Below are 27,084 nucleotides of genomic sequence, written 5' to 3' on the forward strand. Positions count from 1 at the left end.
TCTTACTTTGTCTTTGTGTGTTTTAACTTCGTTGTTTTTTTTTCCTGATCTCTCCGTGTAGCGGAGGACCGCGTGACGCGTGCCGCCGGCGAGCCTACCTGGTGGCGCACGAAGCTGCGCTCGCGCGCCAGGTCCAGCTTGGCGCTGCAGCGCTTGAGCTCGTGCGCCGCCGGGTTGTGCGGCATCTCCGCCATGGCCGCCTCGTGCTGCTGGTAGTCGTGGTAGTGGTAGTGGTGCAGGAGCCCGCCTGCGCCCTCACAGCTGGCCATGGGCGGCGCGCCGTGCCATGAGAACCTGCCCGCTGGCGCTGCCGCTGCCGCCGCCGCCGCCGCTGCTGGGGGACCGCGCCCGCGACCGCCGCGGCGCTCCCTCCGCTGTAAACAAACCACAGGCCACGCCTGCCGTCAGCTCAGGCCGGGACAGGCGACGGCTGCGCTGCCGACGACGCACTGCAGCAATTCACTCAAACTAGGTGTACGAGGAGGGGCTGGTGATACTTGGCAGTCGTCGAAAGACGAAGATGGTCCGATATCCAGAGTATTAATGGACAGGTGGTAAAGGCACGCAAGCAGTGTATTGAAGAAATATATGGGTAATACTTGTCTCAAAACACGTCCTACAAAGACTCATGAGATGGCAAGCCATTTCTATTGATACTGGCAGCGACAGCGACAGATAGCATTGCAGCCGAACGCCACGTGCGCTACACACACTTTGCTATCTGTCGCTGTCGCTGCCAGTATCAATAGAAATGGCTTGCCATCGCATGAGTCTTCAACCGTGCACCTGAATAAAGCAAATAAATAAATTCAGGTGCCCGCGTGAAGACTCATGCGATGGGAAGCCATTTCTATTGATACTGGCAGCAATAGCGACAGATAGCATTGCGGCTGAACGCCTGGTGCGCTACACACACATTGCTATCTGTCGCTATCGCTGTCAGTATCAATAGAAATGGCTTGCCATCGCATGAGTCTTCAACCGTGCACTTGAATTTATCTATTTGCTTTATTCAGGTGCACGGTTGAAGACTCATGCGATGGCAAGCCATTTCTATTGATACTGGCAGCGACAGCGACAGATAGCATTGCAGCCGAACGCCACGTGCGCTACACACACTTTGCTATCTTTCGCTGTCGCTGCCAGTATCAATAGAAATGGCTTGCCATCGCATGAGTCTTCAACTGTGCACCTGATTAAAGCAAATAAATAAATTCAGGTGCCCGCGTGAAGACTCATGCGATGGGAAGCCATTTCTATTGATACTGGCAGCAATAGCGACAGATAGCATTGCGGCTGAACGCCTGGTGCGCTACACACACATTGCTATCTGTCGCTATCGCTGCCAGTATCAATAGAAATGGCTTGCCGTCGCATTAGTCTTCATGTGTGCACCAGAATTTATTTATTTGCTTTATTCAGTTGCACGTGAGTAGCTGCGTTCAAGGCACATTTGTGTCCACTTATACAGGTTAATAGCGTTGGGAAACGCTTATAGAGCTTTAGAACAGACAGCAATTGGACTTATATATACTCTCGCTTAACGCGACGTTTTACGGCTGCAGCGAGCACTGGACAAGCTAATGTAATTGCTTGCTGGTTTCCCACTCCTTTACAATTCACTATTATACACTCTATGACGAAAAAAGGACGCACTCCGAAGGAATTGTCCGAATGGGACGGAAATCCGTAGATGTGATGTACATGTACAGACAAAACAAATGATTACGATTTCAGAAAAATTGGATGACTTCATAAAGACAGAGTTTCACAAACTGAGCAAGATAATAACGTGTCGATCTTTCTCTGACCCTTATGCAAGCAGATATTCGGTTTCGCATTGATTAATAGAGTTTTTGGATGTCGTGAGGTACAACGTGTCGCATTCAGTCCATTTGGCACGTTAAATGGTCAAAATCACGAGCTGGTTGGAAGGTTTTGTCCATAATGCTCCAAACGTTGTCAATTGCGGAGAGATACGGCAATCTTGCCAGCCAAGGCAGGGTTTGTTAAGCACGAAGACAAGCACTAGGAACTCTCACCGTGTGAGGGCGGGCGTTATCTTGTTGAAATATAAGCCCAGGATTGCTTGCCATGAAGGGCAGCAGAGTGGGGCGTAGAATATCGTCGACATATCACTATGCTGTAAGGGCTCGACGGATGACAACCGCAGGGATCCTGCCATGAAAAGAAATGGTACCCCAAACCGTCATTCCTGGTTCTTAGGCGATAGTGGCGTTGGTATTCCATCGCTGTCCAGTGTATCTCCAGACGTGTCTTCGCTAGACATCGGGGCTCAGTTCTAAGCGGGGCTTATCACTGAAGACGGTCGACTCCATTCAAGGAGATTCCAGGCAGAAGACGTGTCTGGAAACGCTCCAGACAGCGGCGAGAGTTTCTACTGCTTATCTTTGTACGTGCCAGATCCTACCTTGGCCAGCAATGTCGCCGGATTTCTCCCCAATTAAGAACGTTTCGAGCATTATGGGCAGGACGCTCCAACTAGCTCAGGATTTTGAAGATCTAATGCGACAGTTGGACAGAATTTGGTACGATATCGCTCAGGAGGATATGCAATAACTCTGTGCCAAGCGGAGTAATTGCTTGCACAAGAGCCGGAGGTGGACCAAAGCGTTATTGAATTGCTTTATTTGTAAAGCTCTTTCTCTTGAATAAATCACCCGATTTTTCTGAAATTGTAGTTACTGTATTTGTTTCTCTGTATGGGTAATCACATCTACCGATATCTGCCCCATTCGGTAATTGTTTCGTGGTGTGTCGTTTTTTTCTGTTTTAGAGCGTATTTTAGAGCAAGTGAAGCTATAGTCAGAGAAGAGTTGACTTAAGTAGATAATAATCGAAGTGGAAGATCGTTATGTGATGAGTGTTGCAACCGTAAGCATGAGAGAGGCTTAGGGTAGAGACTGTACAACACCTTTGTATCAGATAATGATAGGGACCATTCTATAAAGTTGAAGCTTATGAGCATTTCAGGAGAATGGCTTAAGAATGTTTTTGTAATTTTATGTGTAATTTGAGAGCGCAACTAAGAGGTGATTTATTTCAACAAACCATTCTGTTGTGCTCTCCTGTTATGACAACATACACTTCCTAAACTCGTAGCCTTCTTTTCTTAAATCAGAACTTTCAGCAACCGTAAACCGCCGTAGACTTAGAAAAAGCTTTTGACTGCCATACACTCTTTGAAATTAAGAATTTATCAGGGCTGAAATAGGCCAGGTTTATATAGAACTAGCTGCAAATTCGGCATTGCCCATGCATTCATTTTGCCAATTCTCTATTAGAAACAAAACCTTTTATGTTCTCCTGTAGTAGAGTCCGTGCGAGGTGATCCTGAACAGTTTTTGTATGATGGGTGCGTCCGCAGCTCGTGGTCGTGCGGTAGCGTTCTCGCTTCCCACGCACGGGTTCGCGGGTTCGATTCCCGGCGGGGTCAGGGATTTTCTCTGCCTCGTGATGACTGGGTGTTGTGTGATGTCCTTAGGTTAGTTAGGTTTAAGTAGTTCTAAGTTCTAGGGGACTGATGACCATAGATGGTAAGTCCCATAGTGCTCAGAGCCATTTGAACCATTTTTTTTGTGTGATGGGTGCAGCTGTTTCCCATGTGTGCAACGAGATTTTGTCAATGTCTCTACGGCAACGCTTCTTAATAGCTCTATAGACGGTTGTCGTTTTCAACTACAGCCGTTTGCGCTTCGTAGTTGAAAGTTGTCACAAGCGCAGCCAGGTATAAGGAACTCCTTAAGTTGACTCGACTGTAGGAGTGTCTCAGCGGTAAAGAATCAATCTATTACAACTTCATTCATAATGCGGCACTTTTTCACGCATCTATGTGTTAATGATGTCATATCTATTGAAACGTGTGTCGCTCAGTGATGTACTTCTATAGGTACATTGAGGTGAATACGTGGATACTGTCTGTGAAATATATTGCGAGTAGAGTTAGTAACAAAGAAAACCCGCCAGGTTAGCCGAGAGCGCTAATGCGCTGCTTCCTGGACTGGGGTAGGCGCGCCGGACCCGGATCGAATCCGCCCGGCGGATTAACGACGTGGGCGCTGGCCGGTGTGGCCGTGCGGTTCTAGGTGCTTCAGTTTGGAACCGCGTGACCGCTACGGACGCAGGTTCGAATCCTGCCTCGGGCATGGATGTGTGTGATGTCCTTAGGTTAGTTAGGTTTAAGTAGTTCTAAGTTCTAGGGGACTGATGACCACAGATGTTAAGTCCCATAGTGCTCAGAGCTATTTGAACCATTTGAACGACGTGGGCCGGTGTGTCGGCCAGCCTGGATGTGATTTTAGACGGTTTTCCACACCCCGCTAGGTGAATACCGGGCTGGTTCCCACATCCCGCCTCAGTTAAACGACACGCAGACATTTGTAACACTTCCACACTATTTCATGGTTTACACTAGCCGCAGACAGCTGGGGTACACTGATTCCGTCCTGGGGGGGTATGGGGAGGCGGCAGGAAGGGCATCCGGCCACCCCTTTAAATTAACCTTGCCAAATCCGTTGTAACCACGCCGACCCTGCGAACATTGCGGGACACAGGAGCAAGTGAAAGAAAGAAATTAGTAACAAAGAAGTGATAAACTTAAATGTCAAGCATGGTGCCGCGTTTTTCTCGTGTCTCATTGTTTATGACTTCTTATTTCGTGAACTATATTATGCAGGTGGTTCTTACCCGCACAGTGATTGTTGCCTGACAGTAAGGGATACGTGTACAAAGCTTGGTTGAAATAGGCCCAGTGGTTTAGGAGGAGACGTGGAACATACATACATACATACATACACACAAACATACATACATTTATTTTTATAATATGTATGGATTTGTACAAAAATTATATTGCTGTTACAAGTATAGAATTACAAGAACGCAAGACAGTAGTTGAATTAATGAAGAAAATAGAAGTTTACAGAATATCGGAGCTGATTCGTGAATTGATCGAAAATTGCGTGCCCAACAGAAGTTAGCACGTTATTTTTACGCTGAGAAATGGTCAGATGGTTCGAAAATGGTTCAAATGGCTCTGAGCACTATGGGACTTAACAGCTAAGGTCATCAGTCCCCTAGAACTTAGAACTACTTAAACCTAACTAACCTAAGGACATCACACACATCCATGCCCGAGGCAGGATTCGAACCTGCGACCGTAGTGGTCGCCCGGTTCCAGACTGAAGCTCCTAGAACCGCTCGGCCACTCCGGCCGGCAACAGTCAGATGAGTACATCAGGTGTACTCCAGGGCAAAATTATAGAATCTTTACTGCACACTATGTGCTGGATAACACCGGAGGCTCGAGGAGGTTGCACGCTAATATTTCTCTTTTACAAAGGAAAGTCTCACGCCTAAGAATTATAACTAAATGCGCGATAACCTACTGAGGATAGATAGACCATTATGTAAAGCGCAAGATCCAAACAAACACTGGTCGCTACACGCGCAGAACGAGAGTCCAGGTTCGAGTCCGCAATGACTAAACGCGGATGGATTAGCTGGAGAACGTAATGGTTACGTTCGGAGTTTACTCTTGGCCAGTGAAGAGGGCGGCGAGTGTCTTCGCAGGAGAAATTGCGAGTCAACCGTTCCGTAAACACTCCGCGTTCCGAAGAACTCCGTATAGCGGAGCGACCTGCCCTCGTCTACGTTTGGGCGGACGTATATACCATTGGACCCCGTGGTGAACGCACATCGCAGTCAGTCGGCGCCTTCAGCGGCCTCCAGTGCTGCGTACGGCTTCTGTCGGGCTCCGCCTCCCATAAGGTTTGTCATAAAAGGCGCATGTAAACTAGGCCAACGAAGGCCAGTGAACGGCAGAGGCTGGATTCGGCCGAACATTGGTCGCCAATACACTGGCGTTCGGCTTCTCATCCACACCAACCAAGGGCTTGGGTTCAAGGAATTCGGTCATGTGGAATCGCAGTTCGATCTGATAACTTGCCGACGTTGCTCCCGTTTTGGTGTTGTTAGAAAGTAGCGTTTTAATTACAATTTCACCGGCCGATTTTATAATGGAAGATGAGGATTTAGCAGTCGTCACACGTGGAGCATTTATTTTACTGTAACAAGCTAATCGTCATAAAAGAATGACGCTGGTGGGCGACCTCTCTTTTGAAAAGTAGGGAGGTGAGTGATGGGACAAAATTAATGTCTGCCTTAAAGCTGAATTGGAATATAGGCCATTTCGTAATTTTTTTTCTAATGAAAGCTACTGATTTCGAATTGTTATTCAACTGTGGAGGCCCTTAAATTTCCAAAGATAACACCTCTTTTAGGAGAGCTGTACCTACAGCAGAAAGTTAATCGTCACTTCCAGTTTTGTTTGTTCTCTTTGTCATTCGTGGGGGAAAGATGCCAGTAAAAACATCGAGTTATTTCCCTCCAAGCGTCTGGTCTTTTCAGTTTGTTTTTATAATCACAGTTCGTAGAGCCGGCCGGGGTGGGCGAGCGGTCCTAGGCGATACAGTCTGGAATCGCGCGACCACTACGGTCGCAGTTTCGAATCCTGCCTCGGGCACGGATGTGTGTGATGTCTTAGGTTAGTTAGGTTTAAGTAGTTCAAAGTTCTAGGGGACTGATGACCTCAGAAGTTAAGTCCCATAGTTCTCAGAGCCATTTGAACCATTTGAACAGTTCGTAGGGCCCATAAAAATTACCGTTCACGATAAAACTATATCAGCTTTAATGCTATCTCCACATTCCAATATTTTTAAACACAATAAATACACACCCTTAGCGAGAGCAGACATTGCGTGCGAAGGAAAAAGCGACTGTTCAGGTTAAGCTTTTCGGAACAGCCACAAGTCGTATGTTTCATTCACTGGTTTCGCTCTGTAATTTAACAGCCAGCTACTTTACTTCAAATTGTAAATTCCGAAGTTCTGATGATGCTCTTGTCAAATTAAAGATCGAAACCTGTCAATAAAACATACTAACTGCGACTTGCGGCAGTCCCGAAAAACTTAAATACGCACCCGTTCCACAGACACAACAAATCACTACTAATCCAACAATCGAACCGGCGTCCACACTTGCAGTGTGTTACCAACGCTAACCACCACCTGTCTCTGACGTTACCGCCAGCAAACCGAATCGCAACAAAGGCCAACCGCTTCGACGGTTCCAATTTGCCGCCCGTAGACACTAAGCAAATTCCGGCCCTACGAAGCCATTGGCTGTCGTTCGTTGGCCTACTGCGTACGCGCCTATATTCATGCCTTCGCCCGGTAGTAGATCAAACACCTCAGCGTCTTCGTCATTCTGTGATGAGGATACACGAGACCCACGGACTAACAGCTGACTCACTACATAAACAAACGTAATGTACTGCACAGGAATAGGTGAGGGGACGAAGTATTGTTTGATTACATTTGGAATTAATAAGTCAGTGAAAACCGTCACAATCGTTAAAACGGCTAACAGTAAGTGTCCGGAAAGATTTTAGGTGGAACAAAAAAGCTGGTAGTATGAAAAGCATGTGGCAGACTATGATTTATTGGATGAATTCAAAGCTTACGTAATTCACCCATGAAACAGGTGGCTTACAAAATCGTTGCTCGATTAATTAATGGGTTTTATTTGTCAGTCTGGAACTTTTACCAGGTAGTATTATGAGACGAGACAGGAATGACTGCCTCCGTCGGAGGTTCGAGTCCTCCCTCGGGCATGGGTGTATGTGGTGTCCTTAGCGTAAGTTAGTTAAGGTTAGATTAAGTAGTGCGCAAGCCTAGGGACCGATGACCTCAGCAGTTTGATCCCATAGTCCTTACCACAAATTTTCATTTACAGAAATGACCGAAACAAGAACAGCGCGTTCCTTCTCCTGCTTGTTTAGCAAGCGCAAACCGTTACTAAAGTGTTCATGAGTGTGGCTGGATGTAAGCTGCAATGTGTGAAACTATCTGTCCGGTCTTTAGAGTTACTTTACTGCAGCAACTTGTTTCGCAGCTGTGAAACAAAAAAATTCTCGAAATTTGTCAAATTACTTGTACTAGGTGTTACAGTACAGTAGTCTCGCTACATTTGGCAGATAAGGAAACTCGTTTCCTTAAAACTTCCGTCCACAATACACACAAATGATATTTGCTATGTGTGCTCGTTTGTGTGTTCTTTTTTTCCACTTTGCATTAACTGACTTTCTGGACAACTAACAGCTCGTGAGACCACTCCGTCGACGGTGAGAATCTCAGTCGTTATCTGTTGTGTGTATGGAATCCCGACATGAACGCGAGATCAGTGTCGAAAAAGAGGTCCAACTCCTAGTCACGAATAAAGATTGAAGGTACGTCAGGGAAGCTAGTGAAGTAATCTCGTTCGTGTTATTCTCACTAGAAGTGGGCCACAGGTAAGACATAGTTGAGAATTACATATGGTGTCACTCATTTACATAGAAAAGAGGCGCTGAGAGTGCGCCCACTTGTAAGATGAAATGACTCAGAGAGAGAGAGAGAGAGAGAGAGAAACAGAGAATAACTTCTGTACCTGTCTTAGCGCTCTCATACATTCTGAGTACAACTATAGCTACGCAGGGCCGATTTCAGGCTCAAGCGAAAGAAACCGCCGCTTGAGCCGCCAAGCTTAGAGGGACGCCAGAGGCGCCACAACTGTGGGATTTCTACATACGAGGGTCACTCCAAAAGAAATACACACTATTTTTTAAAAAAATCCATATTTCATTCTACTTGTCTGAAAGATTTACAGTGTGTAGATACATCCTTTAGGAACAATATTTTCATTTCTTCACATAATTTCCATCCCTCTCAACTTCCTAACGCCATCTTGGAACCAGCGCCTGTATATCCGCACGGTAAAACTCTGGACCAACCTGTTTGAGCCACTGTTTGGCAATGTGCACAAGGGAGTCATCATCTTCAAACCTTGTTCCACGAAGAGATTCTTTCAGTTTCCCAAAGAGATGATAGTCACATGGATCCAGGTCACGACTGTAAGGTGGGTGTTTCAGTGTTGTCCATCCGAGTTTTGTGATCGCTTCCATGGTTTTTTGACTGACATGTGGCCGTACATTGTCGTGCAACAGCAAAACATCCTGCTTTTGCCGATGTGGTCGAACACGACTCAGTCGAGCTTGAAGTTTCTTCAGTGTCGTCACATATGCATCAGAATTTATGGTGGTTCCACCTGGCATGATGTCCACAAACAAGAGTCCTTCGGAATCGAAAAGCACTGGAGCCATAACTTTTCCAGCAGAAGGTGTGGTTTTGAATTTTTTTTCTTGGGTGAATTTGTATGGTGCCACTCCATTGACTGCCTCTTCACCTCTGGTGAAAAATGATGGAGCCATGTTTCATCACCTGTCACAATTCTTCCAAAAAATTCATCTCCACCATTCTCGTACTGTTCCAAAAGTTCGCTGCATACCGTTTTTCTTGTTTCTTTGGGAGCCACTGTCAACATCCTGGGAACCCACCTTGCACAAACCTTTTTTAACGCCAACACTTTCAGTATTCTGCAAACACTTCCTACCACTATCCCAACGTAGCGTGACAATTCGTTCACTGTGATGCGTCTGTCAGCAGTCACCAATTCGTTAACTCTCTGCACATTGTCCGGAGTATGTGCAGTACGAGGCCTGCCGCTGCGAGGACAATCCTCAATATTGCCGTGCGCGCTTTCATCACGTAACCTGCTTGCCCACCGACTAACTGTGCTGCGATCTACAGCAGCATCTCAATACACCTTTTTCAACCTCTTGCGGATGTTTCCCACTGTCTCGTTTTCACAGCACATGAATTCTATGACAGCACATTCCTTCCGACGAACGTCAAGTGTAGCAGTCATCTTGAAGACATGCTGTGACGGCGCCACTCACGGGAACAGGTTGAACTAAGTTTGAAAACAAGCGGGAAAGATGTATTTACACACTGTAAAACTTTCACACATGCAGAATGAAAACTGTATTTTTACAAACATAGTGTGCATTTCTTTTGGAGTGACCCTCGTAGGTCGCCCATGAGCAAGATCTGTATATGGCGAATGTCAGAACTTGTGGCGAAAACTGACACGGGTGAAAGTGTACGAGGGAATAGAGGGAGGGAGGCGGCAAATGATGACTAGTTTGAGTGGAAAAACGTTCTCGAACCTGCAGTGCAGCCACAATCGGTAAACCATCCGCTGAAAGAGGTGGAGGAGAGGTAACACGCTTAGGCTGACGATCAGTCTCTTGCAAAGGTCTTAGCCGTGAATGGCAATAAAATTTAGTTGACGACTGATCCCTTTGTCGGGTCTGGTGCTCTGAGCAGTCGTTCTATGTGTGCTCCCTGCCTGGACTCCATCTAGACTTTTTTTCCCATCCTTCATTTCTTTACTTCTCTGGAAAGGGGGCCGGGGGAGGTGATGGAGAGCACATACGCTTTTCAGCCACAGATTTGCTTTACGCTGCTTGGACTCCACCTGACCATTAGTTTGAGGTGAACATTAGGTGTTCTGGTTTGAGGGAAGGAATTGATAAGTCCCGGCCAAAACGTTGAGGGAACCAGCTCTAAACGTTCGCTGGGGGTTGTGTTGTTCGTGGTTGTTGTCCCTCCTTGCTGGCTTTCCTTCTAACAGATCGTTAACTATGCTTGTTGGTTCTAGCTGTGGTCTGTCTCGCCGCAGTTTGCTTCTGTTTTAGAGACGCGCTGAGCTACTGTCTGTGATACATGAACATACAGGAATTTTTTAAATTTAAATGTCACAGTTTATCGTTTAATAGTCCTGTCGTAAGAAAAATGAGTGAATCCTGTCTTACTTGTTATTTTAATTAGCATTTCTTTTAATACTTTGGTATTCGCTGTATTATATTTAGAAGTATTGGTGCTACAGAGACTAGATATCACTAGACTTTCAGACATAATAAGGACCTTAACAAACTCCGCCCAATTCAGAATCTTGCTTAAAGTGAAACATTGATATTCCTACAGCCAATTATACTTCACGGGCTGGTTTCAGTCCAGTCATCAAGTACGTAAGGGACGACTCGTCAGAACCGCTAAAGAACTGAAAAAGACTAGGTCAGGTGTCGAAATGGTGCAAAATGGAATCGTCAACTCACCTATGAATCCACAAACAAACTATCAATGAACCATGTCGAGAAAACATCAGAAATCGCACTACTGCCGTTATTTACTTGCATTTCAGTTCTCATCATATTTAAATAAGAGATAAAGCATATCTTTCAGCTCCTCAGTAAACCAATCTGTGACCACAAGTAACATGGAAGCTCTCTGTTTTATAAATAAAAGAGTACCAAGGAATCTGGGCCGTTAGTTCAATATACGATTCATTTTGAACATGTTAATCACAACAAAGCCAACGACCGTCAAAATTAATGCGAGAGGACTTCAGTGTTAAGTTTTCATACTACAGTTTTTCAGAGAGCGAAAAATCCGGAACGGGAATGAGCATCATCAAGTATGGACCACACTGTACAATGTATAACATTATATAAAACGATTGTTGCAAAGATGTCAGCATGGACGTACGTTAGCAAAACCAAGGAAGATTTCTTCGCATAGTCTTTGCTGTGCTAAGACTTGCATGGTGGATTTTTGTGTACCTCGGAGTAGGCTGAGCTTGGCTTATGCTCAACAGCAATGCCATTCGTATGGTCATTTTTTACCTGTTTGGTGTTTTACAATCACTACAAGATAGAGTAGGTTTATATTTTACGAATGCGACAATAGCTTTTTTCCTCGCGTTTCTGCCATATTGAATGTTTGTGTCATTACATATTAAAAAGTTGGAGAAGATGCTACTGCTGCAAGTACGCCTCTGAAAGAGCTTCAGCGGATAATGCCAGTATTAAGTAATTCACGGCACCGAGCCAGCAACAGTTCGGACACGTGGTTTCTCGGAAACCTCTTTTTACAGGAGTATTTTTGGGACGGCTAGCATCCCGGACGGCATAGCCTGCGTAGTGTTCGAGAAAAAATTCCATAAGATATCCCTGAGTGCTTGTATGCACATTGTTCTTAGAGAAAATAATTATCTTCTCGAATGACGAAGAACAGATAAAGAATACAATATTCTTAAAAGCTCGAATAGATAGACTAAGTGTTCAACTATTCTAAGTAATCTGTACGGCATCATAAACTAAAAATTGCTATGATTTTTATGTACCGGGTGATCAAAAAGTCAGTATAAATTTGAAAACTTAATAAACCACGGAATAATGTAGATAGAGAGGTAAAAATTGACACACATTCTTGGAATGACATGGGGTTTTATTAGAACCAAAAAAAAAAACAAAAAACAAAGTTCACAAAATGTCCGACAGATGGCGCTGGACAGCAAAACGTCAGTGACTGTCATGACAATCGTGTATAAAAGGAGCTGTAATGAGAGAATCAGATGCGCCAGCAGTCGCAGCATGTTGACGTTACCTGAAAATGCGCTTTTAGTGAAGCTGTATTATCAGAATGGGAAATGTGTTAGTTCAGCGTTACGATCCTATCGCCATAGGAAGGGGATTCTAACGGGTAAAGGTCCGTTGGCAAATGCAGCTGTGGCGAGAATGATTTCGAAGTTCGAAGCCACGGGTTGTTTACACGATAGAGCCCGCAGTGGTCGACCGAGCACAAGGCGTAATGCTGCTGAGACAGCTCAGGAAGAAATGGAGACTGTAGTGGGTTCGTCTATGCACGGGGAAGTCAGCGCTGGTCCAGTCGCACGTCGCACCGGCACTCCATACACCTACTGTTTGGTTGGCACTGAGGCGTACCCTCCGATGCTATCCGTACAAAATCCATCGGCATCATGAACTGTTACCTGGCGATTTAGTGAAGCCGAGGGCATTTGCGGTGTGGGCTTTCAAAAGATGGCGGAAGATGACGATTGGTTGAGTAACGTGTTGTGGACCGACGAAGCTCATTTCACGCTCCGAGGGTCTGTCAACGCCCACAACTGCAGAATTTGGGCTACCGAAAATCCTAGAACTGTCGTGAAAACTCCATTGCATGACGAGAAAGTCACGGTATGGGTTGGATTTACCACATCTACCGTTATCAGGCCTTTTTTCTTCGAAGGAAATGCGTGATTCCGGTTTTGTAACTGCTACCGTGACGGGTAAGAGGTACGCCGATATGTTACAGAATCGCATCATCCCCAGCCTGGCTTATAAACACCTGCTGGAACGTACGATGTTTATGCAGGATGGCGCTCCAACCCATATTGCCAGATGCGTGAAAGATCTCTTGCGCGCGCCACTTTCGACATGCTTGGCCTCCCAGGTCCCCAGACCTCAGTCCGTGCGATTATTGGCATTGGGGTTACCTGAAGTCGCAAGTGTATCGTTATCGACCGATATCTCTAGGGATGCTGAAAGACAACATCCGACGCCAATGTCTCACCATAACACCGGACATGCTTTACAGTGCTGTTCACAACATTATTACTCGACTACAGCTATTGTTGAGGAATGATGGTGGACATATTGAGCATTTCCTGTTAAGAACGTTATCTTTGCTTTGCCTTACTCTGTTATTGCTATTCTGATCAGATGAAGCGCCATCTGTCGGACATTTTTTGAACTTTTGTATTTTTTTGGTTCTAATAAAACCCCATGTCATTCCAAGCATGTGTGTCAATTTGTACCTCTCTATCTACGTTATTCCGGGATTTATTCAGTTTTCAATTTATACTGACTTTTTGATCACCCGGTATATAACCTACTAACTAATTTCCTTCATAGCCACTATCGATATATGGTAGTGCATTACTCTAACTGAAATGCGCTGTCGCTGTTTGCCATGCGTCGTTACTGAATTCAGTCTCCCACAGAGCTACTACGAGGGATATCAATAAGTAATGCAACACATTTATTAACTCTGCCAATTTCAGTCGGAAAAAAGCGGTATTTGTTGTGGGATACCGTGCAGTATTCCAGCTACAGACCGTATAGTCTCATGAAGTTCCGATAGGTGGCGGCGCTATACGCAGCCGTCACAATGGTGTCTGTAACGGAGGTGCATTCCAAGCAGAGAGCTGTCACTGATTTTCTTTTGGCGGTAAACCAAAGTGTCACAGCTATTCGTAGGATCTTGCAGAATGTCTACGGAGTCCTGGCAGTGAACAAAAGCACGGCGAGTCGTTGGGCGAGGCATCTGTCATCATGGCAACAAGGTAGCGCAAACCTGTCCGATGTCCCACGTGTCCGGCCGCACACAGCTGTGACTCCTCCAATCTGGGACTTCAATGTGTTCATCGCCAGAAAAATGCAAATGAACTTCTCCTTGTGCGTAACAGCGCGACGCCTCACACAAACCTACGCACCAGAGAGGCGCTCATAAAACGTCTTTGTATTGCTCTTCCTCATCCACCCTCCAATCCTGATCTCGCGCATTCTGACTTCCGTCTATTTGGCCCAATGAAGGATGTAGGATGCACTCCGCGGGAAGCAGTACGTGAATAATGGAGAGGTTATTGATGCAGCAAGACGTTTGCTCTGACGTCGACCAGTAGAGTGGTACCATGCCGGTTACAAGTGTTCCCAGTAAGGTGGCGTAAGGCCGTGCATTGAATGCGGATTATGTTAAAAAATAGGGTCTTGTAGCCAGAATAGTGGGGAGTAATATTATGTATTGGAATCCTGAATAAAACAAACCCTGCTTTCAGAAAAAAAAGTGTTGCATTACGTATTGAACCCCCCTCTTAAATGCAGTCAGAGAGAGTTTTTTTCTACGGATTAGATTCATTCCAGTACGCTGACTTACGGATTATTTTCCATCTCATTCTCTTGATCAATGTCAGGATATTGGCGGAAAAATTAACTTCTCCATATTAACTAAAGCGTAATTTGTTTCGCGTGACGCACAGTGCGAAGAGTGTGTGGATTCTGGTCACTGTTGCGAATGGGACATTGTTCGACGCCACGGAAGCTCCGAGAAAGAGAAGGGAGAAACGTTTTCAAAGCGCGGTTATGAGCGCTGCTATGCTGTCGCGGCACAGCTTCCTGGTGATTAGACGGCAACATAACGAGCTGGATGATTTTCTCGAGATGTTCTGCACTTTTCACTGTTCCACTACTAAATACTACAGGCTCGTGGTCATTGCAGGCTATGGCTTCACACGCTAGGATACACGGAATGTAGTCTTGTATGTCATTGCCGCATACACTTCGGTAGTAGCCGCTTCTAGACTATGACGCACTCCCAAATGGTGCTCAGTGAAGGTAAGGAACAAACTTCTCTTTTCGCTAAATACAACCTTGCGCCTTTGGCATCATCATCGGAGACAATCTTCAGGATGATAAGATGTCAGACGAAGTACGGAGAGCAGCACCGTGCACGTACACCGCCTTCCATGAAACACACACAAACAGATTGACCTCGAGTTTGGTAAAAAAAATCGTTCCGCGGCCCTGCCCACAAATTACATCGTTTTTGGTATAGAAGTAGTCACAGAGGCACTTCAGACACCGGAAAAAAACACCTCAGATGATTCCGAGTTAACTTTTCAGTGCTTGGAAACACAGTTATACACTACTGGCCATTAAAATTGCTACACCACAAAGATGTGCTACAGACGGGAAATTTAAACGACAGGAAGAAGATGCTGTGATATGCAAATGAATAGCTTTTCAGAGCATTCACACAATGTTGACGCCGGTGGCGACACCTACAACGTGCTGACATGAGGAAAGTTTCCAACCGATTTCTCATACACAAACAGCAGTTGACCGGCGTTGCCTGGTGAAACGTTGTTGTCATGCCTCGTGTAAGGAGGAGAAATGCGTACCATCACGTTTCCGACTTTGATAAAGGTCAGATTGTAGCCTATCACGATTGCGTGTTCAGGAGGGTAATACGGAATGCCGTGCTGAATCCCAATGGCCTCGTATCACTAGCAGTCGACATAAAAGGCACCTTATCCGCATGGCTGTAACGGATCGTGCAGCCACGTCTCGATCCCTGACTCAGTAGATGGGGACATTTGCAAGACAACAACCATCTGCACGAACAGTTCGACGACGTTTGCAGGAGCATGGACTATCAGCTCGGAGACCATGGCTGTGGTTACCCTTGACGCTGCATCACAGACAGGAACGCCTGCGATGGTGCACTCAACGACGAAACTGGGTGCACGAATGGCAAAACGTCATTTTTTCAGATGAATCCATGTTCTGTTTACAGCATCACGATGGTCGCATCCGTGTTTGGCGACATCGCGAAGAACGCACATTGCAAGCGTGTGGTCGTCATCGCCATACTGGCGTATCACCCGGCCTGATGGTATGGGGTGCCATTGGTTACACGTCTCGGTGTTCGCATTGACGGAACTTTGAACAGTAGACGTTACATTTCAGATGTGTTACGACCCGTGGCTCTACTCTTCATTCGATCCCTGCGAAACCCTACATTTCAGCAGGAGAATGCACGACCGCATGTTGCAGATCCTGTACGGGCCTTTCTAGATACAGAAAATGTTCGACTGCTGCCCGGGCCAGCACATTCTCCAGATCTCGCACCAATTGAAAACGTCTGGTCAATGGTGGCCGAGCAACTGGCTCGTCACAATACGCCAGTCACTACTCGTGATGAACTGTGGTATCGTGTTGAAGCTGCATGGGCAGCTGTACCTGTACACGCCATTCAAGCTCTGTTTGATTCGATGCCCAGGCGTATCAAGGCCGTTATTACGGCCAGAGGTGGTTGTTTTGGGCACTGATTTCTCAGGACCTATGCAACCACATTGCGTGAAAATGTAATCACATGTCAGTTCTAGTATCATTTTAATTTGGAACGGGACGAGAAAAGAGTAAATCTTGATAACCTAGGACGGTGTCTCAATACATTGAAATCACGAATATCCTGCGTCCTGAATGGTACTTCCTTCCCAAAGCAAAACGCTATACTTACAGTTGGCTATCCTAACATTTCACGTGCTACACAATGAAGAGCAACAACCCAAGCACGCAATAGTTTCTAGATTACCTTTTTCTGCAGTTTTGGACGTTGAAGAGATACGTGAGACACAAGAAAAGGGACAAATTCCAGAACTACCTGGTTTGTTGGATTGTAGATTAAAGGGACTTATGCGTAAGTGTAACATCGAAATAAGAATAGAGTTTCAGGTTAAATTTCAAGATGATAATTTCTTTGAGGAAGATTTTCAGTTCAAGAAATGATTTTTATCCTTCAAAAAGTCTTAGATCCGCGAAAGAATTTTCATTTTTCAAGAAAAACTAATGTTCTTCAAGAAGATTTCAGGTTTGCAAGGGGTACATTAACTCCCAAGATGATTAGTAACACTTTTATTACTTTTTAATACACTGATGGAAGAAAATCGCAGCGCCAAGAAGGAGTTGTGCGACAAAACCGAAAACTGGAATGATTGTTTCTAAATCTGAAAGATGATGTTTGTTCAAATTTCGTATCGCTCGCATAAAATTGGTGCTAGTAGGACGAGGACGTAAATGGTTCAAATGGCTCTGAGCACTATGGGACTTAACATCTGTGGTCATCAGTCCCCTAGAACTTAGAACTACTTAAACCTAACTAACCTAAGGACACCACACACATCCATGCCCGAGGCAGGATTCGAACCTGCGACCGTAGCAGCCGCGCGGTTCCGGACTGCGCGCCTAGAACCGCGAGACCACCGCGGCCGGCGAGGACGTAAATCAGGTTTGCTTTAAACATATACTGTAACGGTCGTGAGCGTCATTTAGTTCTGATATTGGATGTGGTAAGTTGTTATTAGTCAAAAATGCCTTTAAGGTGACAAAGACGCTATTATCAACATCTCACTGAGTTTGAACGAGATCGTGCAATAGGGTTACGAGAAGCTGAATGTTCCTTCTGAGACACTGCAGAAAGACTTGGCAGGAATGTAGCCACTGTACGTGACTGCTGGCAGCGGTGGTCATGGGAATGTGCAGTTGCAAGATGACCGAGCTCCGGACGGCCACATAGCATTACCGAGAGGGACACCATTGTGTTCGGCGTATGCGTCTAAAGCAGCAATCTGAGGAGCGGTTGGCACCACAGTGACGCAACGAACTGTTACAAATCGGTCATTTCAAGGTCAGCTCCGAACCAGGCACCCTGTATCGTGCATTCCACTGACCCCAAACACAGCCATTTGCAATTTGAGTGGTGTCAAATGGGAGCTCAGTGGAGGACTATCGTGTTTCCTGAAGAAAGCTGGTTCTGTCTCGGTGCTAGTGATGCCCGTGTGCTGAGGGCCTGGAACTAACCTGCCTGCGTGCTAGACTCACCGAACCTGCACCTGGATTTATGGTCAGAGGTGCGACTTCGGACGGCGATAGAAGCATTCTCGTCGTTATTCCACGCACCCTGACTGTAAAGTTGTACGTCAGTCTGGTGATTCGACTTGTTGTGCTGCCACTCATGAACAGCATACCAGCAGATGTTTTACAACAGGATAACGCTCGCCCACATACCGCCTTTATAATCCAACATGTTGTACAGAGTCAGCGTAGCGTCATACTCAACCAGCGTTAAGCGTCCCTGTATTGGACGACCAAATGCAACAGGCATAGAACTCCATCCCACAAACTGCCGTCCAGCACGTGTACAAAACAATGTATACACACTTGAAAGTTTGCATTCAACATTCTGCCGGTTACACCGGTATTAATGTATCATCATTTCACATTTGCAATAACTTATCTCGCGTTTACGTCAGCCTGTGCTCCTGCGATATTAATCACTTAGATATGTTACCTACAGAAATGTATTCCCGAAATTTCATTACTCTACATTAATTATATTTTAGTGGTGCAAATTTTTCCGTCAGTGTATTTAATGTTATTTCTTTTAAAAAGTTGCCTTAATTTAATAAAAAACACCCTGAATGCAATATTTGAGATGAAGTCGGCTCGGGAAATAGAGTGGTTTGTCGTACGTTTGAATGGTTCAGCTACCAGGAAAAAGGATGAGGGTAGTTTACTCCTAACTTGGACTACTGGTGGTTTGTGGATTAGGGGCGTTCAACAACGAATCAATATTGATATTCAAGTAGCATATCACATCCAAAGCGATGAACATTTCTTCAGAAACTCTATCTAACCTTCTGTAGTGTGTTGCTTTTCGTACTGTTCATTTCCAACCCGTAGGGCTAGATCGAGCCGTTCGAATTCTGACCCAATATATAGTCAAGATCTTTTCAGGTAAGAAGTCAGGCAAGCTGCTAGTTAGGCATAGGAAGTACCAATGCGGATATTTGGGAAGGGATTTCGTGTTATGGCTGTCTTACCGCCAACGTCAGAATAGGGGGGGAATGGGGATATAAGTCTGCCCACGTGCCATCAAAATATTTAGAAAAGTAATTTCACCTCACATTAAAGAAAAATTAACCCTCACATTAAAAAAAAATTAACTCACTCTTTAGTCCTGCCAAATCTGTACCACTGTGGTGTTGTTCAACATGGCACAACTGGGGAAAACTCCAGACGACTCGAATAGCGATGAACGGTTGCGTAAGATATGTGTGCACAAGATTCGGTTGTTCGAGCGTATCAGTCCTTCCTATGTTCAGGCTGGATGTGACACGATAGACGGCGTGATTTTCACGTTCTATCATCCATTTATTAGTCACTGGTGTCCTCGGCACCTCTCCTCATGTACAAAATACCTTCCATAATTCCATAATTGCAATGCCGGACAGGATACGTCCAGCATCCTTGCTGCACCTTGACACAACAATAAATCTTTCATCACCTCCTTCTCTATTTCACCCATACTACCTTGGAAGAAATTACCGTGTAGCCTGCATCTTATCCAAAACCATTCTGCATTCACGAGGAGATTAAAGCTTTATCTTTGATCATCGGTGTAGCTTCCATCTCTGTATATCCCAGATGTTTTCTTTTTATCCAATAGCGAACCAGTATAGCACACTCTACACTTTCTACGCCTTTCGCGTCCCTTTCTGTTTTTCTTTTCTTCCTTCCATTTCATCTGCTACTCTTACCCAATTACTTATCGCTCTTTCTCTGATCAGCAACTTCTTCTTCACATTGATCGTTTTTTATACTGTTTTCATTCTTTCTGTCAGATACCTCTATAAGAGCCGAGAAGAACGTGAAGAGGAAATTACTAAATGTTAACAACTATGAAATTTCGTAAATTCCACGTATTCATTAATACACGTAATGAGGAAATTACTTCATGTTAATAATAATGAAATTTTGTAAATTCGACGTGTTCATTAATGTACAGGGCTGTTCGTAAGTACCTCCGTGGTTACAGAAGACGACTGCGCGCAAACTAAAAGACATACAGAATTATGACACTTATCAGTGGATAGAGCATCTCTCAAGTTTCGATTCGTAGTGTGTGTCGTGGTGTAGTGGCATTAGGGGAGGGCGGGGGGGGGGGGGGGGAGCAGCAGTACAAGAGAGGCTTCACTCCTGCATTCCTGCATACGTTTCTAATACATTATTTTATGAAGTTTTAGCTGGATTGACGGATGGGTCTAAACAGGGGGACTCCGTCGGTTGCTCTGCTGTTTTCTCTGACTGTGTCCTCAACATCCGACTGCCTCAAGACTTCAATGTCTACGAACCGGAATTATACGCGATCTTGCAGGCATGGAGCAAATGATACGTGTTTAAAATGCTAAATTACTTGTCTGTTCCGAGTCCCTTAGTGCCCTTCACTCTACAACACGTGTACAGAGCAGGTAGAGTAGTCCAGACTATCCAGGACGCCCTCCTCCAGTCACGAAGACTGGGGAAGGAGGCGTCTTTCTGCTGGGTGCGAGGGCGCATGGGTATTGCGCGGAACGAAAGAGATGAAGTAGCAGCCAAGGGGGCGTGTCGCGATACTGTCAGTTCAGTGTGCCATCCGTTTGCATGCTATAGCCTCGCTGTTGAGGTACAGAGTCGTGTGTCGATGGGAAGAAGAGCTGTTGGAAGAGACAGACAAGAAGATGTGTCTACTTAAGTCAACAACGCAGCCGTGGCTTACTGCCTTCCAGCCACGCAGGCGGGATGAGGTACTCCTTATTCGTCTCCGCATAGGCCACAGCCCTATGACGCATGGCTTCTTGCTATGACGAGAGGATTCTCCAATGTGTGGCCCACAGATAACAGTGAGCCACATTAGACTGTATTTTGTTTTCGGATCATAGAGCGGCAGCTCATTTGCCGACAGATGCCGTCTATTTTAACTAACAATCAAACGAATGTGGTAAGACTTCAAAAATTTTGTGAATTGTCTGACTTGTTGACTAAAACTGTAGGGCGACGTTTTCAATGTGTTATCGGGGTGGGTTGCTCCTCTGTGTTCCTCGCTAGTGATCAGCCAGCAAAACATTGCTGTGAATCTATTTTAGTTTTCCTCCTGTCTCTCTTAGTTTTACTGAACAGTTTCAGAAAATTTGAACACTCTTAATGCCATCTTCCATGATGAGAGCTACTGTGATTGTGCAGGTGATCGTGGGTGAGATTGGAGGCGCGCTCGACTCAGGACATGCAGGCGAATTATCCTCTCCATACGGTCACATCGAATGAGTTCGCGCCTGCAGATGGGCAACCCAGTAAATAAATTGCCAAAGCAGGCAGCTGTCGCGCCTTCCCGGGAAATTTGTGCTAACAACTTCAATGAGCTGCACACACGCACTGACGTTCGTCACGTCGCAAACAGTGCCTATTTTGAGCACCTGTAATTTGAGTTAAAAACTTGAAGAGATGCTCTGTCCACTGATGTGCGTCTATTTTCTGTATGTCTCACAATTCTCAGGCAGTTGCCCTCTGAAACCCTGGAGGTACTTAGGAATCACTCTGTACGTATTATTATTATTTTTATTTCTTTCTTTTCTCAGACGTTATGTCTGGTCAAAAATGGAAAGTGACGCGGACCTTGATCAAGCGTGACTTCCTTTTAACTGTACGGTATATGTTATATCGCATTTAGGAACTTTCGGGTAATTGAACATGTATCAATAATTACGGATTTCTGTAGTTGTATATATAAGTTTGGATGTAGCTGTATTGCATTGATGTACTGGTGGATATTGTGTGGTATGACTCCTGAAGTTGATAGTATAATTGGTATAATGTCAACTTTATCCTGATGCCACATGTCCTTGACTTCCTCAGCCAGTTGGATGTATTTTTAAATTTTTTCTCCTGTTTTATTTTGTACACTCCTGGAAATTGAAATAAGAACACCGTGAATTCATTGTCCCAGGAAGGGGAAACTTTATTGACACATTCCTGGGGTCAGATACATCACATGATCACACTGACAGAACCACAGGCACATAGACACAGGCAACAGAGCATGCACAATGTCGGCACTAGTACAGTGTATATCCACCTTTCGCAGCAATGCAGGCTGCTATTCTCCCATGGAGACGATCGTAGAGATGCTGGATGTAGTCCTGTGGAACGGCTTGCCATGCCATTTCCACCTGGCGCCTCAGTTGGACCAGCGTTCGTGCTGGACGTGCAGACCGCGTGAGACGACGCTTCATCCAGTCCCAAACATGCTCAATGGGGGACAGATCCGGAGATCTTGCTGGCCAGGGTAGTTGACTTACACCTTCTAGAGCACGTTGGGTGGCACGGGATACATGCGGACGTGCATTGTCCTGTTGGAACAGCAAGTTCCCTTGCCGGTCTAGGAATGGTAGAACGATGGGTTCGATGACGGTTTGGATGTACCGTGCACTATTCAGTGTCCCCTCGACGATCACCAGTGGTGTACGGCCAGTGTAGGAGATCGCTCCCCACACCATGATGCCGCGTGTTGGCCCTGTGTGCCTCGGTCGTATGCAGTCCTGATTGTGGCGCTCACCTGCACGGCGCCAAACACGCATACGACCATCATTGGCACCAAGGCAGAAGCGACTCTCATCGCTGAAGACGACACGTCTCCATTCGTCCCTCCATTCACGCCTGTCGCGACACCACTGGAGGCGGGCTGCACGATGTTGGGGCGTGAGCGGAAGACAGCCTAACGGTGTGCGGGACCGTAGCCCAGCTTCATGGAGACGGTTACGAGTGGTCGTCGCCGATACCGCAGGAGCAACAGTGTCCCTAATTTGCTGGGAAGTGGCGGTGCGGTCCCCTACGGCACTGCGTAGGATCCTACGGTCTTGGCGTGCATCCGTGCGTCGCTGCGGTCCGGTCCCAGGTCAACGGGCACGTGCACCTTCCGCCGACCACTGGTGACAACATCGATGTACTGTGGAGACCTCACGCCGCACGTGTTGAGCAATTCGGCGGTACGTCCACCCGGCCTCCCGCATGCCCACTATACGCCCTCGCTCAAAGTCCGTCAACTGCACATACGGTTCACGTCCACGCTGTCGCGGCATGCTACCAGTGTTAAAGACTGCGATGGAGCTCCGTATGCCACGGCAAACTGGCTGACACTGACGGCGGCGGTGCACAAATGCTGCGCAGCTAGCGCCATTCGACGGCCAACACCGCGGTTCCTGGTGTGTCCGCTGTGCCGTGCGTGTGATCAGTGCTTGTACAGCCCTCTCGCAGTGTCCGGAGCAAGTATGGTGGGTCTGACACACCGGTGTCAATGTGTTCTTTTTTCCATTTCCAGGTGTATATATTTGTTGTATTGGGTATGGATATTTCGATTAGTTGTGTTAATTTCTTCTTTTTATTGGCGAGTATGATGTCAGGTTTGTTATGTGGTGTTGTTTTATCTGTTATAATGGTTCTGTTCCAGTATAATTTGTATTCATCATTCTCCAGTACATTGTGTGGTGCATACTTGTATGTGGGAACATGTTGTTTTATAAATTTATGTTTTAAGGCAAGCTGTTAATGTATTATTTTTGCTACATTGTCATATCTTCTGGGGTATTCTGTATTTGCTAGTATTGTACACCCGCTTGTGATGTGATCTACTGTTTCTATTTGTTGTTTGCAAAGTCTGCATTTATCTGTTGTGGTATTGGGATCTTTAATAATATGCTTGCTGTAATATCTGGTGTTCATTGTTTGATCCTGTATTGCAATCATGAATCCTTCCGTCTCACTGTATATACTGCCTTTTCTTAGCCATGTGTTGGATGCGTCTTGATCGATGTGTGGCTGTGTTAGATGATACGGGTGCTTGCCATGTAGTGTTTTCTTTTTCCAATTTACTTTCTTCGTATCTGTTGATGTTATGTGACCTAAAGGGTTGTAGAAGTGGTTATGAAATTGCAGTGGTGTAGCCAATGTATTTATATGAGTGATTGCTTTGTGTATTTTGCTAGTTTCTGCTCGTTCTAGAAAGAATTTTCTTAAATTGTCTATCTGTCCATAATGTAGGTTTTTTATGTCGATAAATCCCCTTCCTCCTTCCTTTCTGCTTAATGTGAATCTTTCTGTTACTGAATGTATGTGATGTATTCTATATTTGTGGCATTGTGATCGTGTAAGTGTATTGAGTGCTTCTAGGTCTGTGTTACTCCATTTCACTACACCAAATGAGTAGGTCAATATTGGTATAGCGTAAGTATTTACAGCTTTTGTCTTGTTTCTTGCTGTCAGTTCTGTTTTCAGTATTTTTGTTAGTCTTTGTCTATATTTTTCTTTTAGTTCTTCTTTAATATTTGTATTATCTATTCCTATTTTTTGTCTGTATCCTAGATATTTATAGGCATCTGTTTTTTCCATCGCTTCTATGCAGTCGCTGTGGTTATCCAATATGTAATCTTCTTGTTTAGTGTGTTTTCCCTTGACTATGCTATTTTTCTTACATTTGTCTGTTCCAAAAGCCATATTTATATCATTGCTGAATACTTATGTTATCTTTAGTAATTAGTTGAGTTGTTGATATGTTGCTGCCAGTAGTTTTAGATCATCCATGTATAGCAAATGTGTGATTTTGTGTGGGTATGTTCCAGTAATATTGTATCCATATTTTGTATTATTTAGCATGTTGGATAGTGGGTTCAGAGCAAGGCAGAACCAGAAAGGACTCAATGAGTCTCCTTGGTATATTCCACGCTTAATCTGTATTGGCTGTGATGTGATATTATTTGAATTTGTTTGGATATTAAGTGTGGTTTTCCAATTTTTCATTACTATGTTTAGGAACTGTATCAATTTAGGATCTACTTTGTATATTTCCAATATTTGTAGTAACCATGAGTGGGGTACACTATCAAAAGCTTTTTGGTAATCAATGTATGCGTAGTGTAGCGACCTTTGTTTAGTTTTAGCTTGATATGTCACCTCTGCATCTATTATCAGTTGCTCTTTACATCCTCGTGCTCCTTTGCAACAGCCTTTTTGTTCTTCATTTATAATTTTGTTCTGTATTGTATGTGTCATTAATTTCTGTGTAATGACTGAAGTTAATATTTTGTGTATTGTTGGTAGGCATGTTATGGGGCGATATTTAGCTGGGTTTGCTGTGTCTGCTTGATCTTTAGGTTTCAGATAAGTTATTCCATGTATAAGTGTATCAGGGAATGTGTATGGGTCTGCAATGTAACTGTTAAATAATTTAGTTAGATGTGAATGTGTTGAGGTGAACTTCTTTAGCCAGAAATTTGCTATTTTATCTCTTCCAGGGGCTTTCCAATTGTGAGTAGAATTAATTGCTTGGGTGACTTCATGTTGCAAAATTATCACTTCAGTCATTTGTGGTATCATCTTGTATGTGTCTGTTTCTGCTTGTATCCACCGTGCATGCCTGTTATGTTGCACCTGGTTTGACCATATGTTGCTCCAGGAGTGTTCCATGTCTGTTATGTTTGGTGGATTGTCTATTTCAATGTCTGTGTTATTTATTGTCTGGTAAAATTTCTTTTGGTTTGTGTTGAATGTTTGGTTCTGTTTCCTTCTATTGTCACTTTTTTTGTATCTTCTAAGTCGTTTGGCCAATGCTTGTAATTTCTGCTTCTTTTCATCTAATTGCTCTATCGCTTCTTGTTGTGAGATTTTACCTAACCTTTTTCGTTTTTTTTCTGACATTTCATTTGTTATAAATTGTGTTAGCTGTCCGATGTCTTTTCTCAGTTTTTCTATTCTGATCTGTAGCCTGTGTTGCCATGCTGGTTTTGTGGGTTTCTTCTGTGTGTTGGTTGGTTCTGATCTCTGCCTTGTGTGTATATTTAGTGTAGTAAGTGCTCCTATATAAATCAGTAGTTGTAACTCTTCCATAGTTGTGTTTTCATTTATTTTGTTGTGTATGATTGTGTTGATAGTTGTTATTGTTGTTTCGACTTGTGGGTTATTTGGTGGTCTATGCAAGAATGGTCTAATGTCTGTATTTGTGTCTTTGTATTCTATATATGTTAGCTAAATTTTTTCTTCTATATCTAACATGTGTGTCACTTCGTGTTCTATTTGTGCTTGTTCTAGTGGCTGTCTTAAGATTTCGTTTTCCTCTGATTGTTTAATTGATGCGTGTTGTTCTTTGTTTGTTTGCACTGGGATGTTTGAGTCCATTACTGTATTTTCTTCTTCTTCTGATTGCACATTATTTTGTTCCAGTATTTGTTGTACTTGTTGTTTGATTATTTCTAATTCTGACTGGGGTATCCTGTTATTTTTGATTATTACACGGATCTGATCAGCTAGTCTTTGTTCTGTTAAAAATTTTAATTCTGGGTATCTGGTAATACATGTTGTGTATACTTGTGATCTGTATCCAGTTGTGTTGGTTCCTAGGTTTGTTGCTTGGTAATAACAGAACATGAGGTGTCGGTTAACTTCATCTGACCATCTCATCCTCTGTCTTTGTTTTCCTTCTAGGGTGGTTGCAGGAAGCATATCCCGCAAAACACCTCTATTTGGATTTAAATCATTTTCCAGTTGGCTAGCAGTGTCGTTACCATTGTGGGCGGGCATGTGGTTCAAGCGTCGTTCCCCACTATGACAGCGCTTGTCCGAGGCTTCTTTAGTTCTGTCCTGAACCAACTAATCACACTAAAAGGGGGGGTTAGCCCCATTAGTGGTTTGTTCTTTTCGTCGCCTTTTACGACTGGCAGAACATACCGGAGCCCTATTCTTTTCCCGGGCTTCCACGGGGTTTATTTATTATTATTATTATTATTATTATTATCATTGTTATTTCTTTACTTTCTCAGACGTTGAGTCTGGTTAAAAATGGAAAGTGACGACGCGGACCT

At 44.6% G+C, this 27,084-nt stretch overlaps 1 protein-coding gene across 2 annotated transcripts in view; it reads right to left on the minus strand.

Moving 5' to 3' along the window:
* The window catches only part of LOC126256619 (uncharacterized), a 504,533-nt gene that overhangs the window by 383,670 nt on the left and 93,779 nt on the right, over window positions 1-27,084 (minus strand). For both annotated transcript variants that reach the window (XM_049955496.1, XM_049955497.1), the window contains one exon: window positions 99-374. In XM_049955496.1, the coding sequence (XP_049811453.1) occupies window positions 99-269 (171 nt within the window). In that variant the 5' untranslated portion in view covers window positions 270-374. The remainder of the gene's footprint in view (window positions 1-98; window positions 375-27,084) is intronic.

The sequence above is a fragment of the Schistocerca nitens genome, chromosome 1 (genome assembly GCF_023898315.1).
Source record: "Schistocerca nitens isolate TAMUIC-IGC-003100 chromosome 1, iqSchNite1.1, whole genome shotgun sequence".
Lineage (NCBI taxonomy): Eukaryota > Metazoa > Arthropoda > Insecta > Orthoptera > Acrididae > Schistocerca > Schistocerca nitens.